This window comes from Podarcis melisellensis, assembly GCF_964234715.1.
Source record: "Podarcis melisellensis genome assembly, chromosome: 3".
NCBI classification, from domain to species: domain Eukaryota; kingdom Metazoa; phylum Chordata; class Lepidosauria; order Squamata; family Lacertidae; genus Podarcis; species Podarcis melisellensis.
Window position 1 is genome coordinate 34,605,041 of NC_138530.1, and position 21,743 is coordinate 34,626,783.

The following is a 21,743-nucleotide window of genomic DNA, read 5'->3' on the forward strand; positions in this document are numbered from 1 at the left end:
ATGTATGGCAGTCCTTCAGAAAGGGTGTCTTCCACCAATGGCACGGTGACCCAGGTAAAACTCACCATGACAACAGTTGAGAATTACGGTCTATGACCATGAGAGAAGCAGTGCTGGATCAGACCAATGGCCCATCTAGTCCAGCATTCTGTTCCCTCTGTGATCAACCAGATCCCTGTAGGAAAATTTGCAAGCAGGACCAGAGAATGAACACTCGCCTTCCTGTAGTTTCCAGCAACTGGTTGGTGGCCGTGACTGCCGCCTGTGGGAAACCAGGTGCATGTTCCATGACTTGAATAGCAAACATGGTGCCTTCTAGATGTCCTTTGACCACAACACCCATCATTCCTGATGATTGACCATCCTGGCTGGAACTGATGGGAGTCAGAATCCCAACAACATCCAGAGAGACCATGTCAGCTACCCCTGGCCTACTGCGTAATTTGGAATAGTTTTGTCAGGAATGATTGGAACACTGGCTCCTGCCCACATACTAATTGGACACAAGCTTGGAAGGCAGCACTTTCAAGGTTAACATCTTAGCTTGGAGACTCCCTTGCTGTAAACTGTGACCTTTCTAACCAGTTACAGCAGTTTGGCTCCCTGACTCTCCCAATTCCCAGTCTGCTGAACAATCCTTCCTGTGCAGTTTGTTACTTGGTTCATTTGCAGAGTTGAACAGGATGCTTGGGAGTATTGTTTGGAGAAGCAAGAGTATTCAGAATTTTCTTGTGGTCGGTTGTGCAGTTGTTGCTTGATCTTTCCGCTGGGCTCTAGGCAGCTTTCTCACTCAGCTGATGAAAGTCTTGCTCAACAGGATTTGTTTCCATCCTCCCATCTCCCAGAGAGGCTATTTCTCTCACCCTCTTCCTTTTGCTCTTCATCTGTGTTCTAGTTTATTCTCACCCCCTCCTGTTCAGAAAACGAGTTCCCTTAAGAGGAGTACTTCCTCCCTCTTTGCTTCTGTTGGATGAACTTGGGGACTAATTTTAATATTGCACTACCTGTAAACAGTACTGGAGGCAAGGCCCAGTTCACACACCGTTAACTGTTGAACGGTTGGTGTTAAACGGCAGCGATTATAACTTTTATTTACTCTATCTGTTTGACTGTTTTAACAGTCCGTTGTTCTCTGAGCACATTGCCTTTGTTGGGCAATATGTAGAAGTAATGTTGTCTATGGCTGCATCAAGCATTTAGTGTTCTGCTTTTCAATATGTAGGAACTTATGTAAAGTAGGGAGTATAGAATAAGAGAATCAGAGAATGGTAGGGGTGGAAGGGACCACGAGGGTCATATACTCCAACCAGCTGCTGTGCTGGAATCTTTTACCCAACATGGGGATCAAAAACCTGCTGCTGGACCCACCAATGCTCCATCCACACAACCTGAGCGTAACCCACGAAAGATCCTACATAGGCAGCCTTGATTCATAGGTTAGGCCAAGTGCACATGTGCAAGCTTTGTTAGCGGAAAACTAATATAAAAATTAAAAACCCTTTATTTGCCCCACCCAACGAATAGAGCCAATATAATTGCCCCAGATCTTAGGGCTGTTTTTGTTACATTGGAGGCCTGATCATGAGAAAACAATGATGCTGGCATCTTAAACAAGAACTCCCTAGGACCCTTACCACCAGCTTAACCTGCTCAATAAATATTTGTGCTCAGCAGGGTTCCCTTGGGAAGAGGCCAGCTTTTCCAACGGTTTTCAGCGACTTCCCACTGTTCCCTGGGCCCAGTGCTGGATTTACGTATAAGCTAAACAAGCTATAGGTTAGGGCCCCACTCTCTTAGCTCCCAAAAAATTTAAAGGAAAAAACACCACTGGATGTACATTTCCTCAATATAGGATAAAAAACAAATAAAATAAAACCTACATACAGTTAGAGCTTAATAATTATTTTCCTATTAATATACTTCTTAATCGTATTTCACTATTAATATACTTCTTAATTGTATTTCAGTTCAACAATTTGATAAAATACATATTTTGTTATGTGCAAATTGCTTTAGATACTTATTAGGTCCATAAATTACCATATAGCATATATTCAACACAAAAAACAGCGACAATTTGTTGTTGACAAAGGACATCTGGACATATAAAGGGCCCCATTACCTTCAGTAGCTTAGGGCCTCATCAAACCTAAATCCAGCCCTGCCTGGGCCACACAGTCAGAGATTCACAGCTGTTGTGGACTACAATTCCCATAATCCCTGATCATTGGCTGTGTTGCCTGGGGGTGATGGGAGTTGTTGTCTGTAACATCTGGAGGGTACCATCTTGGCTACCCCAGATCTAAACATTTAAATTAACTTGCCTTCCCTAGGCTTGTAACGCCTTTTCCCCCTCTAGACTTTCCAGCATGCACTTTTATGGGGAAATGGCACCCCCAAATTGTGATTGGAGGAAACTTGGGAATTTTCCAGCCTTGAGCAGAGACAAGGAGTGAACAAGGCTGCAGCAGCAAAGCCCTCCAGCTACAGTCCAAGTTTCTTCCTTAAATAAACACAGCTGCAGCTTTTTGCTGAGACAAAGCCGATAGCTCAGGGAATCCTGTGAACAGTAGTAGCATATCCCTGATCCAGCACATGCGTGCTTCTGGATAGCAGCCTCCATCCTATTTGTTTTCCTTTCCCATTTCTGTGCAAAAGTGTGTACATCTGCACACTTAATATATTGGTTTTCTTTGACTAAGCCACATGTAAGCAATTGCATGCACACTCTCTACTTTGAGCAATGTTTATTTAAAGGTTCTGGGTGCCTTTGTATAAGAGTAATACTAATTTTTTATCCACCCAATAGACCTGAACACCTGAGGCGGTCTGCAGTGAAGAAGGCCGCATTTCAGATATTTGGGGATTTTGTCACTTTGGGCTTTAGACACTAACGTGAGCACCTTGAATTGGGCCCAGAAATGAACGTGTGGCCAGTGTAACAGTTTTCAAACATAGATTATGTGAGATCTAAGGGAACCCGAGCTCTTGAAATAGCATCTCTGTTTGGAAACCACTATTCTCTGGGTTCTGGCGTGATCATTCAGCTTAGCTAAGAGCTTATCTATATTACATTGTGGCAGTTTTATTTGTTTTATGGCTGTCTATAGACTCTTGGGGATTTCATTCTGGTGAAGGTGATAGAATTCTTGGCTATCCCCAGGTCATACAGTTCCCATGGCTCTCCAGGGAGGTGGCATAGTTATTATTTAGTTCAAGCAAATGTTAAATCTTGTCCTTCAAATTCCACCCCCCACCAAGCTGCTGACGTGACATAATAAAAACAACAGCACAAGAATGAAAAAATAGATAAAAGTGACTTGCAAAACTGAAGCAGCAGTGGCAGAAATAAAACATTCATTTAAAATGCTTGGGAGGGTGAGCGTCTTTTGAAAGTTATTTTATTTTTTATTAATAATCAAAATAAAACAAAGCTAGAGAGCATAAAGAAATACTGTTAACAGCATGTTGAAAGCTGTTATGGCTTAAGGATGAGACATTTTCATTGATTTAATTTGGTGTTGATTACATACACATATCCACTTTTACTAGCCCTCGTTGTTCCTTCAAGAAAAATAATCCTATTTCCTTGTCTGACTTTAGATTGAACCACTTCATGTTCCATTGTCGTATCCAACCAATAACAGCAAGTTGCCACCTGATTCTTTGTTTTGCTTCATTGCAAACTATTTCGATTGCTTAATAAAGTTCTAAGAAAAAAGAAAGTCAAATATAAATGTGATGCATGCCTTAAAAACACACCAAAAAACTGCTGAAAGAGAACAGAATGCCTGCGAAAGGGACCAGGGCCAGAATTACACTGATCTGTGCATGCCTGTTTTATATTAAACTATTTCCTAATGTGTTTCTTTCCTAGATCTCCTATCCCCCGAGTGATGAGGAAGACAGCGATGACTCTGAGGGAGAGAACCAGGAACTTGCTCAGATTGACAAAGGTAAACTGGGAAGCAAGTAGGGTGCAGGGCTTATCCCCTACTGATCTGCAATGCCTGCATGCTCTATCAACTCTGTTATATGTAACTTCCACCATATACTCCTCCTTCCATTGACCCCTTACTACACAGGACTTTTCCCAAGTTTGGTAGCTCTGAGACTGCAAAATGCGCCAAGAACACAAAAAGTGGGGCTTGTTTATTACAGTGGTGCCTCGCAAGACGAAATTAATTCGTTCCGCAAGTCTCTTCGTCTTGCGAGTTTTTCGTCTTGCGATGCGGTTTTCCATAGGAATGCATTGAAAATCAATTAATGCGTTCCTATGGAAACCGCCTTCCCCCGACCTCTTCTGGCGGGCGGCATTTTAAAATCGCCCGGGACAGCGGAGGACTTCTCCGCTGTCCGGGGCGATTTAAAAGCCCCTGGGAAGGCAGGCAGGGGGGACAAAGACTTTTGCCCCCCGCCTGCCTTCAGAAGAGGTCCAGGACAGGCTTCGCGGACCTCTCCGCAAGCAGCGGGAGCGCTCCTTGCGGAGAGTTGCCAGCGCGCCCAGGCTTCGCGGCCCCGCCGCCGGGCTTCGGGACATCGTTCCGATGCCGGGCGGCGGGGGGAGGCTTTCTCGCCCCGCCGCCCGGCATCGGGACGATGCCCCGAAGCCGGGCAGCGGGGGGAGGCGTTCCCGCCCCGCCGCCCGGCATCGGGACGATGCCCCGAAGCCGGGCGGCGGGGGGAGGCTTTCCCGCCCCGCCGCCCGGCTTCGGGACGATGCCCCGATGCCGGGCGGCGGGGGGAGGCTTCAAAAGCCGTCCGGGGGCTTTTAAATCGCCCCGGACAGTCCCGGGGCGATTTAAAAGCCCCCGGTTAGGCAGGCAGGGGGGGGCAAAGACTTTTGCCCCCTGCCCGCCTTGGGAAGAGGTCCAGGATCTCTTCCCAAGGCGGGCGGGGGGCAAAAGTCTTTGCCCCCCCTGCCTGCCTTCAAAAGCCGTCCGGGATAGCGGGAAGCGCTTTCCTGCTATCCCGGACCGCTTTTAAAATGCTGGCGGTGGGGAGCAAAGCCTTTGGCCCCGCCGGCCTTCCTGGACCTCTTCTGAAGTCCGGAGGGGGGGAAAAGGCTTTGCTCCCCACCGCCAGCATTTAAAAAAAGGTCCCCGAGATTTCCCTATGGGCTTTCGTCTTGCGATGCAAGCCCATAGGGAAAATCGTCTAGCGAAGCATCGCAAAAACCGAAAAACCCTTTCGTCTTGCGGGTTTTTCGTCTTGCGAGGCATTCGTCTTGCGGGGCACCACTGTACCTCCGTAGATTTCTCAGGGCAGCAACTCCATTTTTATCTTTGTAACAATGGAGGTAGCCTGGGCTGTATGATGGTGGTTGGACCAAGACCCACTCAGTGAACTGCATAGTTGGGTGGAGCTTCTAGTTCTCCTTGTTTGTTTTGCTGCAATGCTGCACTGAGCTAAGCTGAAGCCATGGTTTGGCTTAGCGTGTCATCCAAAACAAGGCTTGTGGTTTAGCTTTCTCCCAGCTAACCATGAGCAGTGACCAAGGTTTGTCCCATGGCCTACAGCCCGTGCTTCATCTGGGAGAGGTAAACCCTAAGTGGGGGTTCAGACGACACACCAAGCCAAACTGTGGCTTGGTTCAGTTCAGTGCAGTACAGCAGTAAAATGAGCAAGGAGGAGTGAAGCAGCTGGGATCTGCTCTCCTGAAGCCAGAATTTTCACACCATGGTAGAAATTGCATTGCCACTCTACTATACTTCATACTTTCGTTGAGATTCTTCTGGCTGATGAGCTGCTTCCTTTACTCTTTCATATGTGGAGCTTGAATTTATGTACAGGGAACAGTGTGGTGTTTTGTAAGGTATCATATGGGACGGGGGTGGTGCTGTGGTCTAAACCACTGAGCCGCTTGGGCTTTCCGACCAGAAGGTTGGCGGTTCGAATCCTCACGATGGGGTGAGCTCCTGTTGCTCTGTCCCAGCTTCTGCCAACATAGCAGTTTGAAAGCACACCAGTGCAAGTAGATAAATAGGTACCACTGTGACAGGAAGGTAAATGGTGTTTCCATGCGCTCTTGTTTCCGTCACAGTGTTCTGTTGTGTCAGAAGTGGTTTAGTCATGCTGGCCACATGACTTGGAAAGCTGTCTGTGAACAAGCGCCAGCTCCCTCAGCCTGAAAGCGAGATGAACGCCACATCCCCACAGTCGACTTTGACTGGACTTAACTGTCCAGGGGTCCTTTACCTTTACCTACCTTTGTAAGGTATCGATCAAAGGTGGCAAGAATATATTGTCTGTGATCGACAACCCATAGTGCAATGGCTTTGATGCAAATACCTGGCCATGAGTTACTGATGATCCAACCATGTGTTATGAAATATAAGTCACACGTCCTTTGCCACTTTTTAGGGGAAATACATTGCACGAAGAGTCCTTGTAGCATCATATGTTGGAAATGCAAGGTAGATGCAAAACATCTGGTACCGCTTGTTGGCACCATGTAAAAAATATAAAATGCCAAGTTTCTTCTAACAATAATTCGGCACAGTATGCATTTCTGCCAAGTTGGGGAATGTTGCATTACTGTTCAACATGGCATTTGACTGAACCTTTCATTTGCCATTCTTTTCATACCATTTCCTTTATGGTTGCGGTTGCTTGAAATGTTACGCTATTTTGCAAGTTCAGTTGGTAAAAAGAAGGCAGGATGTAAGTTCTAAAATAAAACAAATAGCTAACCATCTTGTGTTCAAGTTTCTACTTGACTTCTTCCTCTACCCAACCTCTCTCTTCACTTTAGATATGCATGTGGTTTTCAAGAATCAGCCATGCTCTTTAAATGTACTGTGGGAAATAGGAGCTCAAACAATGTATGAGGACCCTACAGGCACCCTGGTTATGGGTAAGGGTAGTAAAGTTCAGGGGCAACAAGAATGTGTCTATTGTATGTATATCTGGTGGCCGGGGGTGGAGAGCCCTGGGGAACCTCAATATTAAATTTAAAAAAATATATTCAAAAGGGATCCCAAAGGAATAGACAAATATTGAAAAGGCTTGGCTTCACTAACACCCGCAACTCTTGTCTCTTCTCTCTCATTGTATTAGTGCTCAGCTCACTTTCTTCTGCCTCTGCAAAGCTCTGCTCTGAAGGTATAGTGAGCAAGTTGCTGGGTCCTAGAAAACAAGCTGGACCTTTCCTTCTCCACAAATGAGCCTTGATTTCGACAGCTGTTGCTTTTGCAGGAGAATCACCAGTGGGTTCTTGGACTCTCTGGCCAAAGTGGGGTGTGTGTGGATATTATTATTATTTATTCAATTAATAAATAATCTTTCCCCACCTCCCCTTCCAGGGTCCCTGGTGAAGTAGTCATTTGATGGGAAGGAGGGATACTGGCATGGTCAGTTTCCCATCATGTGACAGCCATGACCAAGATCTCTTCAGTCACTTTTTTAAAAAATCTACTTCTGCAGAGAGAAGACGGAATTGCACCTTGACTCCCCTGGCAACCAATCAGCTGCAGAACCAAGAAAACCAGTGCTGCAAAGTACGAGCCCATTTTCCTCCTGGCCTGGACCGCCACAGCTCTGAAGAGGAGCTGGAACGTATTAGCTGCGAATTTGCTGCCGAGAAGCGAAAGTGGTCCCAGGTCAACAGGCTCTCCTGCTGCGGCGACAGCTGCAATACCTCCTCCAGCGACGAGGAGGTGAAGAACTTGTGCGGCATGTCGTTCCGGCCGGTGGCGGAAGCTGCGGACGGCTTGCATGCCACCCCTAGCCCAGTGCTTTTCAGTGCCTCCCCTCCTAAGAGACTCCAGCCCTTGGTACGGACCCCGACATCCCGGCCTCTCATCTTCACGAGTGTCGGAGCCAGCTATGAGCAAGCGATGCCTTGTAAGCGGCACCGGCAAGGTTATGGAGACAAGGTCGGAAGGCCCAGCCTTGACCTGGAAAAAATGCAGCAGGTAAGGCCATGTTGTGACAGTCAGATGGCTGATCTACGAAATATTCTACGAATGCATTTAGAATCTGCAGAGCTGGAAGCACCTCTGAGAGCCATCCAACCCAACTAAGGAATCTCAACTAAAGCATCCATAAGAGATGGCCGTCCAACCTTTGCTTAAAAACCTCCAGTGAAGGATAGTCCACCATCATCGGAGGGAGTCTGTTCCACTTGCTGAACAGCCCTTACCGCCAGAAAGTTCCACCTGATTTGATTCCATTTGTAGTCAGTTCACAGTTCACGAAAATAAAGCAGCCTGTTGTGACAGTAATACATATAGAAAGGTATACAAATGAAAAGCAAAATGAGAAGAAAATGAAACACCACTGGCAATTCAACCGTTAAGACTTCTTGTTTAAAATTTATATTTACGTTAAAAAATGAACTTTAAAAGCTTACTAATAGGCCAATCAACCATAATATGTACTTTCTTATTCTGTACCTAAACCCAACAGGTGTGGGAGGCCACTTGCAGCCGTCCTTCTGTCTGAGGCTCCTTTAGGAAGGATCCTGGATCTGAGAGGTGGGACAAGGCAGGTGGGAAGAGCCCACCCCCAGATGGCACACAGAGTTTCTCTGCCCGTAGTCTCACAAATTATGTGGTAGAATAATTGCTCAGACTTTCCCTCCTGGAATGAGGTGCAATTGAAACTGCTTTGACTACCCTGAGCTCCCTTGCTCCCAAGAACCCAATAGCCTTTATTCCCAGGGATGGGGAACCTCTGGCTCACCAGATGTAGCTTCACTAGATATCCCATCGTTCCTCATCATTGGATGTGGAAGCTGGGGCTAATGGGAGGTTGAGGAGCTCAAGAACATCTGAGGAGCACCAGAAGTTCTCCATCACTGCTTTAGCTCCTGATGGTCTAGTAACGACCTTCTGCACTGCATGGAATCTGACTTCCTGTGTTCGCTTGCCAGGGGTTCCGTTTTTTCCTGGCCTTCTCTCCTTTCTGGAAACGCTTCATGTTCTCAGCCTGTTGGTTTCATTGGCCGAGGCCACCAGTGTCCCATTGCCTCACTCATTGGGCTTGGTGGCGTATTGTTTGCCTGTAATCAGTTGGAGAAAGCAGCTGCCCCATCTGCTTGTCATGCGAGGCTGCTTGTGGTGCCTTTGCAGACGAGCGTTTGCTTCAGTGTACATGTTCCTTTGCATTTGGCTCTCTTCCCACCTCGGGTCCCTTTCCATTTTGTTTTTGTTTAAATGGGGCTGAAACAGCTTGGCTTGCGTACAAAGGCACTGATACATCTACAGCGTATTCAGTGGTCTCTCTTCCACCCCTTGATCGCTGTCCTTGGGCAACGTCCTAATTACACCCGGGACAGGCTGCCAGCCACATGCATTTTAATGAGGCCTTTGTGTTCGTGTCCCAGAAAGCCCAGGGCCGCTGCTTGCTTCTGGATGGAGGGGGCAGACTCTTCTTTTCAGGGGAGCCTGTGGGGAAGTGCTGTAGGACAGAAGGCAGATGGTGTGTGTGTGTGAGAGAGATCAGACAACTTGTTTTGGTTGACTTGAGGTGATGGCCGTTGCAAAGGGGCAGAAGAGCACCTGTAGTTGTCATAGTTGCCAGTTTCTTTCCAGGCCCAATTCAAGGTACTCACATTAACGTTTAAAGTCTTAAACTGTGTAGGCCTCAAACACCTGAAATACCATTTCCTTCCCTATAGAGCCTCTCAAGTGTTGGTATTGGCAGAGGGGGCTCTCTTGGTAGTTCCACCACCCTCAAAAGTTCAGGTTGTGGTGGCAGAGAGCATTCTCTGTGGCAGCTTCTAGGCTGTGCAATTCCCTCTCGACAGAGGTGCATCTTACACCTTCAGTACAGTCGTACCTCGGAAGTCAAACAGAATCCATTCCAGAAGTCCATTCAACTTCTGAAATGTTTGGAATCAAAACCGTGGCTTCTGATTGGCTGCAGGAAGCTCCTGCAGCCAATTGGAAGCCCCATTGGACGTTTGGCTTCCAAAAGAACATTCGAAAATCAGAACAATCACTTCTGGTTTCCGATCGTTCGGGAGCCAGAACATTCGACTCCCAAGGCGTTTGGGAGCCAAGGTACGACTGCATATAGTTTCCACTATATGCTGAAGATGCACCTCTTTGCCTTGGGCTTTGACACCTGAGAGAGAGATTTTTAAAGGACCCAGCCCATTCCTGTGACTGTCATTTGTTTTTAATGTTTTTAATACTGGATTTTAAATGGGTGTAAGTAACCCATCCTGGAACCAGACGGTGGAGAGTGGGGATTAAAGGGAATCAGTAATAACAAAAATAAAGAAGTAATAAATTGTGTAGAAGATGACGTTTTGAAAGCCACAATTTGTGATGCAGCGGAAGAGAAACTTTGTCACCTGCTGGAATTTCTCTTTGCTGTTGCAACTCTCTTCAAAATTGCAAGAGGACGGTCTACTTGGCATCTGGTCAGTGGGGAGAGGAAGGAGCAAAATTCCAGAAATTCAACAGAAGCCCTGGTGAGCGCTTGCTCTTCCTCTTAACAGATGAAGTAGGCTGGTGCTGATCTTGCAGTATAAACAGATGAAGAGGAGCCAGAAGAGTTAGATTCAAGGGCCTTTAACAGGTAGCTGTAGCATAGCCAGATTAACAGAGAATTGTAACCCTCCCCGTACCAGTCATATTTTTAACAGGAGCAGCAGCAGGGTTACTCTTAAAAGCTGGAGCAAGCAGGTAGGACCCAACCAAACCAATGGATTCAAATAACAAGAATGGAGATTGTGACTAAACATTAGGAATATCTTTCTTATGGCAAGAGCAATGGAACAGACCACCTCAGAAAGTGGTGGCCTCTCATTTCTTGGAGGTTTTTAAGCAGAGGTTGGATGGCCATCTGTCATGGATCCTTTAGGTGTGATTCCTGCATTTCAGGAAGTTGGACTAGATGACTCTTGAGTTCCCTGCCAACTCTACATTTCTATTATTAATAGTACAGAAAACACCTGAATGTGTTTAAACAAACAAACAAAAGCAAAGACGATCTAGTCTGCCTGGCCTGTTTTCTACTTAATGTGCAAGACTTTAGTGGTAGGGACTTGTGCTTGCTTTCCTCCAACAGGAACATCCAAAAATGGTATTTCCCCATCTCATTCTCCTAAATGGCTAGGTCAGGCCTGGCTTGAGCTCTTCTGGGTTGGTTGAGGAGGAAGAGAAAAGGTTAGGCCCTCAGATCATAACAGAACTGTTTAATTTTGAAGGAGCGGATCATGGGAGGTCAGGAAATTGGAGGGAGACCACAACCACCTTATGGATCGAATGTATATATATATATATATATATATATATATATATATCTCCAGCTAGGACCCAAAGGTGTGGGGAAAGTGCTCTAGTGCTTGGGTGCTGCTTGTGGGCCTCCTTTGGGGACCTGGTTGGCTGCTGTGAGAACATAGTGCTGGTCTAGATTGGCTTTTGGCCTGCACAAGTGGGATGTCCCATCAGATGGAAGGAAATTACAGTGGTACCTCAGGTTAAATAAGCTTCAGGTTACATATGCTTCAGGTTACAGACTCCGCTAACCCAGAAATAGTGCTTCAGGTTAAGAACTTTGCTTCAGGATGAGACCAGAAATTGTGCTCCGGCGGCGCAGCGGCAGCAGGAGGCCCCATTAGCTGATGTGGTCTTCAGGTTAAGAACAGTTTCAGGTTAAGTACGGACCCCCGGAACGAATTAAGTACTTAACCTGAGGTACCACTGCATTGGTTAATTGCAGGAAAATGATACAATTGGAAACTTCTGAGGAAAGCAGTCTTGATTCGCTAGCACTGTCCTGTAAGAGAGATCCCAGCATCTGGCAATAAATAATACTTCTGAAGCTGAAGCCACCAGGGGTTTTTTTTTTTAATGGAATTGGCCTGCTCACTGGAATCTTTCCCGGCTTTGTGGCCACCTTTTGACTCTTGAGCTCAGCAGCCTGGTAAGAGGGTATTAGTTTTGGGCTGCTGCTCTGGCTGTCGTCCAGAAGGAAAGGTCACGCTGACGGCCCTTGTTGCACATATTCTGGCATCCGGGTGGTGCCAGAGTGGTGTGTCCTCAGTACTTTGAGGGTGTGAACACTCTCCAACCTGCTCTGCAATTCACTCAAGCCACTCCACACACAGTGCTCCTTGTTTTAATCCACGTAAACAATGCGCCCATTCTTTAGAGTGCTTGTATGTCAGTATCCACAACTGCTTGGGTTAGACTGAATGTGCGCTTGTGTGCCAAACAAGCTGTTAGCTCTGTTTGTTAAAGCCATGGGGAATGCAGCTAGAGATGGGTTATCTCGATGACTTCAGAAATTAGGAACGGCTTCTTCATCATTTAAGCAAATGTTGGCAAATGAATTATTGGGAGAGTCCAAGCTTCCTGTCCTAAATCTTACTGGTGGCCAACCCAGCTGGGCCAGTAGGGCTGGTGTAGTATGTTCACTCTGGCATGTTAGGTCTAACATTTCATGTGCATCCAACTCCGGAACCCAGACCTTCAGGGCAATCCTACAGAAGTGTTCCAGGACTACTATTATTATTATTAAAAAAAACAGGAAACCCTTTTTCTTTGGCAGATGGTGTTTGGCTTGGTTTTTTAATATACCTTCAAGTTTTCCCGTTTTGTTTTCCTGTGATCAGTCAATGTAGGAAGTGAGAAAGATGTGACAAAAACCAATGCAAAACAGATTTCCTAAGCAGTGGTGCACCCATGAAGGATAAGTTTTGTTGTGGACGTCTCCATGATCCTCGGCTTCTTCCAGGGCTGATGGCAATACTCTGCTTACTTTGGGATCAAATAATACCCGGTGGCGGCCCCTAAATCAAGGATGGGGAACCTGTGGCCCTCCAAATGTTGCCACAGCCAACATGGCCAATATCAGGTTTGATGGGTGTTGTAGTTCAGCAACATTTGGAGGGACATAGGTCCCCCATCCCTGCCCTAGATGCATTTCTCAGAACTCCCCATAAGACAGGATAGATTCCTACAAATGGTGCCTATGTATCTGGCTGGTGAAGTCTATGTACTTCAAATATGTTTGTGTGAAGGCTCCTGTCAAGTGTGAGCCAGTCTTTAATTATGTTGTGTTCTATATCTTGTTGCTGTTTTGTAATGCTATGAACTGCCCTGATAGCTGAGATAAAGAGGCACAATTTAAAATGAGATGGTCCTTTACAAATGAGTGGAATATTTAATATGGAATTGAACCCAGCTCTGGAAAGTTTCTGTTGTCTGTTGAAGAACCTATTTATACACTGGAAATCTGGCTCCAATATGCTCGTCTATAGTGTTTGTTGTAGAAGTCATCAGGAGTTTGGGTGGATGTGAATTAGTGAATGGACTCCTTATATTTACATAAAGAAACTTTGGCAGGCGTGTGTGGTGTGTGTGTGTGGAGGGATTTCCTCAAGCGTTTGGCAGTCGACTTACCACTGAATGACTGACTTCTGTGTGAGCGGAGATGGTGCTGAGGACATTGCAAGATTTCAATTTATTTTCCCAAGCATACAGCCTTTTGTGAACATGCCATTGTCACAGGGAAATAAAAAACGCAGAGTGAGAGCAGCTAAACATTGTTGGTAAGAGTGCTATGATCTGCTGATGTTGAAGGCAAAATTTCCATTCACCTCTCTCAGGGGCACAGTTTCCTTCAGAATTTATAACGCCCGCTGTGTTTCATTGACAGAGATTCTCTCCTCTGGTATACCCTGTCATAGCTCACCCATCCCAGCATTTGGGGTTGAGATGACACTGAAGTTCATAAATCACAAGTTTGACTATTATTATTGAGAACTCGTAATGCTTACCTTTGATGTGCGAGGAACATTATGACCCTAAGTTCCTCTTTGATTCTGATTTTTAACCCAAGCCGTAGAAGAACTTACTCCAGTTAACCTTGCAGCCAATGGCTGGAGGGCCAGCTCTGCCTTCCTCCCCCTGAAAAATGCACTTTATCTCTCTCCTTTGTCCACGATACATGAAATGTGACTTGGGAATAAGAAGTCCTTTTTTGGGGGGGGGGGGAGACCTTGCACTTACACAAACCCATTATTGGAGGGGGGGAAATGCAGCCATTTCAAGAGGTTCGGAGCTCATGGGGGCAACAGATATGGGCACGCTTTAACAGAAGGAGTGCTTCCTTATGATGGTTCTCGGCTATTGCTTGCTAAGGCCAAACCTAGTTTGAATTGAGTCCACATCTATTTGTGACAGCAGAATCTCCCGTTGAAGGAGCTTCTGGAGTTTGTCTCCTTTGAGAAGCACAGCGCTACACCAAAGCTATTTTTAAGGCCTAGTAAAACAGGCTCCGAATACAGTGGTACCTGGGTTTACGAACTTAATCCGTTCTGGAAGTTAATTCTTAAACCAAAACCATTCTTAAACCGAGGCGCGCTTTCCCTAACGAGGCCTCCCACCGCCGGTGCCCTTCCACCGTTCGGCTTCCGTTCTTAGACTGAGGTAAAGTTTGCAAACTGGGACACTACTTACTGTTTTGCGGAGTTTGTAAACCGAACAGTTCGTAAACAGGGCTGTTCTTAAACCGAGGTACCACTGTATGTAGCTGACCCCACTACCTGGCATCAGGCGTACTACAGGCAGTCAAGCAATTAGCTGGTGAGCATCAGGGAGAAAACCCTCTCCAATCGCAGCCGTTTAATTATATGTTGCGTCAGTGGATCAAATCACTGGAGAGCAAGATCCCTTTATCCCATTAGCCCCTCTATGGCTCCCGTGGGCCCCTGTGTGTCATTCGATATGTATGTGATGCTCAGTGGGAACAAGATAGCAGAGATGGAAACTGGAGAACGACGGGATGGTCCATAATGTTTCCTCTTTCTAATTAATTATTATTCTGCTGTCATCCTCAGGAAGCTCCTAATGATATTAAACAGACTCTTCACCCCGTTCGTCGTCTTTGCTGATGGTTCAAAACAACGCTTCTTATTGATGCAAAAAGCTGACTTGTTTGCATATTATACAAATGAGCCTAATACGGCAAAAATAAACATAGCGGCATGTGAAGATTGACTGACACTTAGGCATTTATGCTGCTGTGCTGTAGGATCAGCCTTTCCCAACCTGGTGCCCTCCAGCTGTTTTGGACTATAAATCCCCAACATCCCCAGCCAGCATAGCAATGGTGTGGCCTGGAATAGGAATGATAAATTTAATCTCTGAGGGAGAAATGCCTGCTGGAGGGTACCCCCCCTTTTTTACACAATTTAATTATTGTTGAATAAGAGCATTTGCTTGCATTAGTTATGGTAGAGGCTCTAGGAAATAATTAAAGGTAAAGGTAAAGGCACCCCTGCCCGTACGGGCCAGTCTTGACAGACTCTGGGGTTGTGCGCCCATCTCACTTAAGAGGCCAGGGGCCAGCGCTGTCCGGAGACACTTCCGGGTCACATGGCCAGCGTGACATCGCTGCTCTGGCGAGCCAGAGCTGCACACGGAAACGCCGTTTACCTTCCCGCTGGTGAGCGGTCCCTATTTATCTACTTGCACCGGGAGGTGCTTTCAAACTGCTAGGTTGGCAGGCGCTGGGACCGAGCAGCGGGAGCGCACCCCGCCGCAGGGATTCGAACCGCCGACCTTTTGATCGGCAAGTCCTAGGCGCTGAGGCTTTAACCCACAGCGCCACCTGTGTCCCTAGGAAATAATTAGGAAAACTAAATGGGCTAAGGGACGTGGGTGGCGCTGTGGGTTAAACCACAGAGCCTAGGACTTGCCAATCAGAAGGTCAGCGGTTCGAATCCCCACGGGATTCCCGTGAGCTCCCGTTGCTCGGTCCCTGCTCCTGCCAACCTAGCAGTTCGAAAGCACGTCAAAGTGCAAGTAGATAAAAAGGTACCACTCTGGCGGGAAGGTAAACGGCATTTCCGTGCGCTGCTCTGGTTTGCCAGAAGTGGCTTAGTCATGCTGGCCACATGACCCGGAAGCTAGCTGTGGACAAATGCTGGCTCCCTCGGCCAATAAAGCGAGATGATCGCCGCAACCCCAGAGTCGGTCACAACTGGACCCTTTATCTTTATAAATGGGCTAGTCCTCACAAAGGTTCAAAATCCCCCTTTGCAGTAGCTGTTGTAGGGAGGATCTTCTGGTAGGGACCACTAGGGTTTCCTATGAATGAAATTACATTGCCTTAATTTTGGGAAGACTACATTTTTGCCACTATGCCCCCTGGATAATAAATTTTCCTTAAGAGATTTTCATTGCCCACCAGCACCCACTGACAGAGAAGGGGACAGGGCACTGTGAGGACAGTTTGCCCAGGGTCCCTCGAAAGCTGGAGCTGGGCCCTGATGCTGAGAGACAGGCCTCTTAATATGAGATAGGTATAGATAGCTCAGCTCAAGGCTTGTTATAGCATTTAAGAGACTTCTAGCGCCCCCAACACTTCAAAAGAAACCACTGTAAAGCTAAAGCCAGTGTGGTGTGGTGGTTAGAGTGCCGGACGAGGGCCAGGAAGGCCAGGATTTGAATCTCCACTCCCCCATGAAGGGTGACATCGCTCACACTCAGCCTAACCTACCTCACAGGGTTGTTGTGGGGATTAAATGCGAAGGGGAGAGAACCTTTCTTTCTTTAAATTTACCACCCTTCAGCTGAAGATCTCAGGGAGGTTCGCCAAGATAAAAATACAGGATAAAAGCACAAAATAAATAGCTAAGCCAAAAGCAAAACAACAGCGCACCTTGAGCTCCATGGAGGAAAAGGTGGGATAGAAATGCAATGACTTAAAATAAGAAACGGTTGGGCCAAAAGGGGATTTGCAGGCACAGCCAATTGGCAGCACTTGCATGGTGCTTTGCGAGCCCCAACTCTTGCTTATCAGGGTTTGCAAAGCAGGATACCTTCGTCCACACTGTTTGATTTCACAGACTTGGGGAAGAAATGGGTCACCTGATGCCATTGTGATGTCAGCGGTCTGTCAGGTAGATTGTCCTGCCCACCTGTCGAGCTTAGCCCCGGGGGATGGGGGAGAGATAAGGAATTGGCCACCCCAGCCAGATCCAGTTCCCTACCTGGGGAACGCATTTCCTGCCCCATAATGTACCTTTAAAAATCTGCTTACCTTTAGAAACGTTGCTTAATGGCAGTTGCCTTGTGTGTAACTGTTTTATTGTTTTATTAATGTGTATTTCATTGACTGTTGACTTAAAGCTGCTTTAAGAGCAGGAAATTGTGATGATTATGATGATGGCGGTAGGGTTCAGCCAGTCCTAGTCTGCTGCATGGACATTCAGTGGCAAACACAGCTCTTAGAGTTGTTAGAGAAAAAGAAATCAGAAAATAGAGGCCTCTAGTTCACTGGCATTGGGGCTGGCTGTCCGTGAGATGTGTGTTTTGCTGTTGTGAATTCCATAGTTTGAAGAAAAGATGTACATCTGTAAAAAATAAAATAAAATAAAATCTGACTGCCACTAATGCAAACCCACAAAAAGTGCCCTCTCTGCATAGCATAGTGGCCAGAGTGCTGGACTAAAGAGTTGAGAGACCAAGGTTCAAGTCACCACTCAGCCATGCAGTTCTTTTGGTGATCATGGGTCATTTGCTGTCTCCAACTTGCCCCACAAGGTTGCTGGGGGAGGTGTGGTGCTCTGTTTACACCACCTTGATCAACTTGAAGGAAAGGTGGGATGGAAATGTAGGTTAAAAAAAAAAGATCAGAGGGAGGAGCTCTCCTGTCACACCTTAACAGGTTGTGCAACTTATGCCTGTCATAAATTGTAACTGGGAGCAAAAGGATCTGACAGTGGGGAGCTGTTCTTCTGTGTTTAGGATTGGCTATGGGGAGGGAGGAAGAAACTCAGAAAAGAATTCTCCTCTTTGAGCCAATTGCTTGCAGGCAAATAATATGTATTTGGCCCTCTCTCTTTGAGCATGCGTATGCACGCATATATATATAGCGTGTGCGCACAGACACACAAATATTTGCACACACCCTCCCTGGCCTGCTCCAGTTTGCCACGTGGTGAAATGGTAGGTGGGAGGCCATCAAACAGAAGCCTCTGGCCTCACAATAGCCACTTTGTCTGGTGGCCTGACCTCATTTGCCCACCACACTGCAGCTGCTCCCATCCCTAGCCAGGCATTAACCCCCAGCATGCTGTGTGCCAGACACAACATTTAACAGGGACGGAGAGAGCGGTGGGCAGGAGCTATTTCCTATTGTTCTTCACTGGCTCTCCTTTTGTGGGTTGGGTGTGTTACTGCTTAGCTCTGTGTTCTGTTCCTAACAACTGTCACCGGCAGGGGTGTTGGGTAAGACTAAGTTGAGAGATCCTGGAAACACAGAAAAGTCTTGCTTAGTTCGCGAGTCCCGCCTCCTCCCTCTCTCCTCTTGGCAGATCTGCTTATAGCTGTGAGAGAACATTCTCAATTCTGCTGAGAAAAGTGTGTCATGTGATGCACAAGTACAGCAGACGTTGACTTGTGTTCTCTCTGTAGGCTTCTTGCCCCTATGTTGGTGCCACACTGCGTCTTCCCCATCCTTTGTGTGTGATGTGCTCTGTGCTCTGAAACAGTGTGTGAATAACATAGGGGGGGGGGGAAGATTCGAACCCCTGTCTCTCTGGCAGGCTGTACCACTGGGACTAGAGGACTGGGGTGTCCCAGCATTGTATGTAGTGCTGGGGAGATGCCCCCATCAGTGAAGTTCACTGTTTCCCTCCATGGGTGGTGGCAATCCCTGATTGCTCACCTTTTTAATAACTTTTTTGCCTTTTTTGCTTTATGTTTCCCTCCATTGGATTCTGCAGCCATTCTGCCTGTGCAGCAGCAGCAGCATATCTTCAGTGTAAAACTTGCTCCAATGAGGTTGGGGGTCAGGGTTTCCTGCACAAAAGGCAGTGACTCCCGCAGGTTGGTTTTACTGAAAAACTTTGCTTTAACAAATTGGTAAGGTTCTAAAACAGTGAACAGGCAGTCAGGCTGTTTCCACCTCGCATGGCAAAATTTCCCTTGCTTGGTTTCCATGTTCTATGCCCTGTGCAGCTGCTATAGCAGCAGGTGTGAAGATAACCAGGCAGCAGATTCCTCATGTGAACAGAAAAAGCCTGTGGGAGCAATTTAAAAGTGTGCTAGCGTAAAATCAGTGCTGTGTGCCTTTTTATTTTAGAAGCAGGAGATGGACTTAGGCTTGACATACTGAGCTTGCAGAACAGAACTGCGGGTTCCTGTCCTTTTTCACTTTTTGGTCTGTAACAGGGCTTCAGTTCTTTCTAGCAGCAATTACTACCGTAATTCTGAGATGTGGCTTTTCCCAGTATAGCATTTCTTTATTATTATTTTTTGCCTGCCGCATTTCTGTACCTGTTAAAAAGCAGGAAAGCCATGACACAAAAAAGTTGGCAGCTAATAGAATGCTGCCTCTCCTAAGCTCTCTTTAGGTGTTCATTGCAACTCTGGGAACAGGGCAGTGCTGCTGTGGGAAGGTCTGAAGGGGGGTTGAAAGTGTGTTTGGTTCAGTCTGGGAAGTCTGTGGGTAGAGTTGGTGGGCATGGAGAATTCTGTCAATTTCTCTTTCAATCTTAAATTCAGCTTGCCACACTTCTGTTTCATTTTTTTAAAAAATCCTCACAAAAATGTCTGGTGTGCATTTCTGCCAGTATATATTTTTCTATGCTGTTTTGTCTAATAAAATGCATATTTGTTATCTTCACCAATACATGCATTTTTCACACCTTGACACTAACGTACACATTTGGTTCAGGAGCTTACTTTGCAATAGTTGGCGAAGTGTAAATTTCAGAAACAGCCTGAGTTTTGGTTTTGGCGTTGTTTTGGGGAAGTGCAAATGTGTTTGGTTCACATTTTAAAATGACCCTAATTTCTCCCCTTTCTCTGGGAACAGCTGGAGCTTCTGCCCACAGGGACATCGGCAGCCGGGGTGCTGAACTCCCCACACCTTCTGCTCATTACTGGAATTCCCAGTTCAGGCATAATGCCTGTCTGTGTACTTCTCACTCAGAATTCATGGTAGGATCAAAACTTGCCAGCTCAGCGACTCAGGTGGAAGAATGCAGGTCCTACCCACATCTGCAGCGAATAATAAAAAATAATAGTAACTTATTATTTGTACCCTGCCCATCTGCGTGGCTTGCTCCAGTCACTCTGCGGGGCTTCCAGCATATTTTAAAACATAATAAAACATTAAACCTTAAATCTGCCTTCTAAAGGTTATATAGTACCACAGTTTGCGAGATTCATATTGTTTCAGTTATGCCATTTGTGTGCATGCACATAAACTAATGCTGTGCTGCTTCCCTGAGAAGTGGAGACAGCAGCTGAAGAAAGCTCTGGAAAGGCAAGAGAGAACAAGCTGCAACGGCCCTTCAGAGTTGCAAGGCAAGCTGTGTGTGCTTCTCACTGCTAATCTGTATAAGACAATACTCTGTCTGGGGGTTGAAATGGCTCAGGGGAAGGGATGCAAATCTATGTCAATGTAGTTGTATGTAGTTTGTAAAGGGCCACACTTAGTGCCTCTTGGCCCAAGAGGATTTCCCTGGGGACCATTTTTGCCAGCAAAAACTTGTGTCTGCTGGCTTTGAGGTGCAAAACTACTCTTGTGCCTCTCTTCCCATATTTGCTCCAATCTGACTTGCAGGTTCCTCACACAGCATTCTGCCCAACTTTTGGAGACACAAAACCAGGATGTGTGTCCCCCAGGATGCACTTCTGGGTGAGTCGCATGACCCATGCCTGCCTCCGGCCCTGGAAAAAATGCTTTTTCCGGGGCAAGAGTGCAGCAACCAAAATGGCCGCCATGATCTCGCCCGGAAAAATGGGACATCCCTTTCCCCCCGGGGCTCTTGGCAGGTTTGTAACGCACTAAAAATGAATGGGGCCAACACCTACTGTTTTAAGTTATCTCCAGTCCAAGCAGAGACAGGAAGCGAACGCAATTTCAGACAAGAGCCTGCTTTGGTAACAGAAAGATTTATGATGCAGGCCTTGGAAAAGCCTCAGTTTGGTTAAGCATTAAGACCTGTAGAACCTATGCATGTTTACTTGGAAGGTAAGTTGGCTGCGTTTCGAAGGGGTTCATTACCAGATTAAGTGTTCTTAGGGCTGCTCCCCTAAATTTATTTGCAGCTGAAGCCTGTGGGCTTCTGGAATTTCTCGCACTTGGAAACTTGGTTGCAGCCTGACTTGCATGTGGAGAAATAGCAGCGGGGATCCTGTCGAACCGTCAATGACATGCCCTTGTGGCAGCGCCAGGAGCAGAACGTCGAAAATTCAGTTCCAACACCTGGTTTAAAATAGAAACTGTTAACAGCACAACGAGGATGGATGAGGGAAACCTCTGGCTTTGTTTTCAGCCTGACTTTGGGCTATTGTTTTCAGAATTTGCTGGGGGAAACCACTGTGGCGAAATGGTTTGAGGGAAAACTGAGCTGAGGAGCTGGGAAAGAAACCCTTCTTAACTTTCCAACTTATAGTTAGTAGCCAGGACTGGGTGGTCTGCCTCCACTGTTGAAGGCAACATGCCTTGAAATACTACTTTCTGTGAATCACAGGTTGGAAGAGTGCAGTTATGCTTGGGTTTTGCTCACAGGCTTCACATGGGCATTTGGTTGGTGACCATGAGAACAGGATACTGGGACTTAGGACCACATAAAGGGCACCATATATTTAATGCACCATGATGACACCACTTTAAATTCTCCCAAGGAATTCTGGGGGCTGTAGTTTGTGAAGGGTGCTGAGGGTTGTTAGGAGAGCCCAGTTACCATCCCAGAACTGCAGTTCCCAGAAGAGGGATTGATTGTTAAACTACAGTCTGATAATTGTAGCTCTGGGTGGGTA

General features: G+C 46.6%; 1 protein-coding gene and 1 long non-coding RNA gene across 6 annotated transcripts in view; both read left to right on the forward strand.

Moving 5' to 3' along the window:
• The window catches only part of LOC309365841 (uncharacterized protein), a 62,676-nt gene that overhangs the window by 12,131 nt on the left and 28,802 nt on the right, over positions 1–21,743 (forward strand). For 3 of the 5 annotated variants that reach the window (XM_081904370.1, XM_081904368.1, XM_081904367.1), the window contains exons 2-3: positions 3,878–3,956; positions 7,426–7,916. In XM_081904370.1, the coding sequence (XP_081760496.1) occupies positions 3,878–3,956; positions 7,426–7,916 (570 nt within the window). Of the gene's footprint in view, positions 1–3,877; positions 3,957–7,059; positions 7,105–7,197; positions 7,240–7,304; positions 7,917–21,743 lie in introns of all 5 variants that reach the window. The other 2 variants (XM_081904369.1, XM_081904371.1) reach the window with 2 other exon arrangements.
• LOC309366188 lies at positions 12,822–14,958 on the forward strand. Its single transcript, XR_014166560.1, has 2 exons — positions 12,822–13,510; positions 14,801–14,958. It is a non-coding gene; the product is annotated as an uncharacterized lncRNA (long non-coding RNA).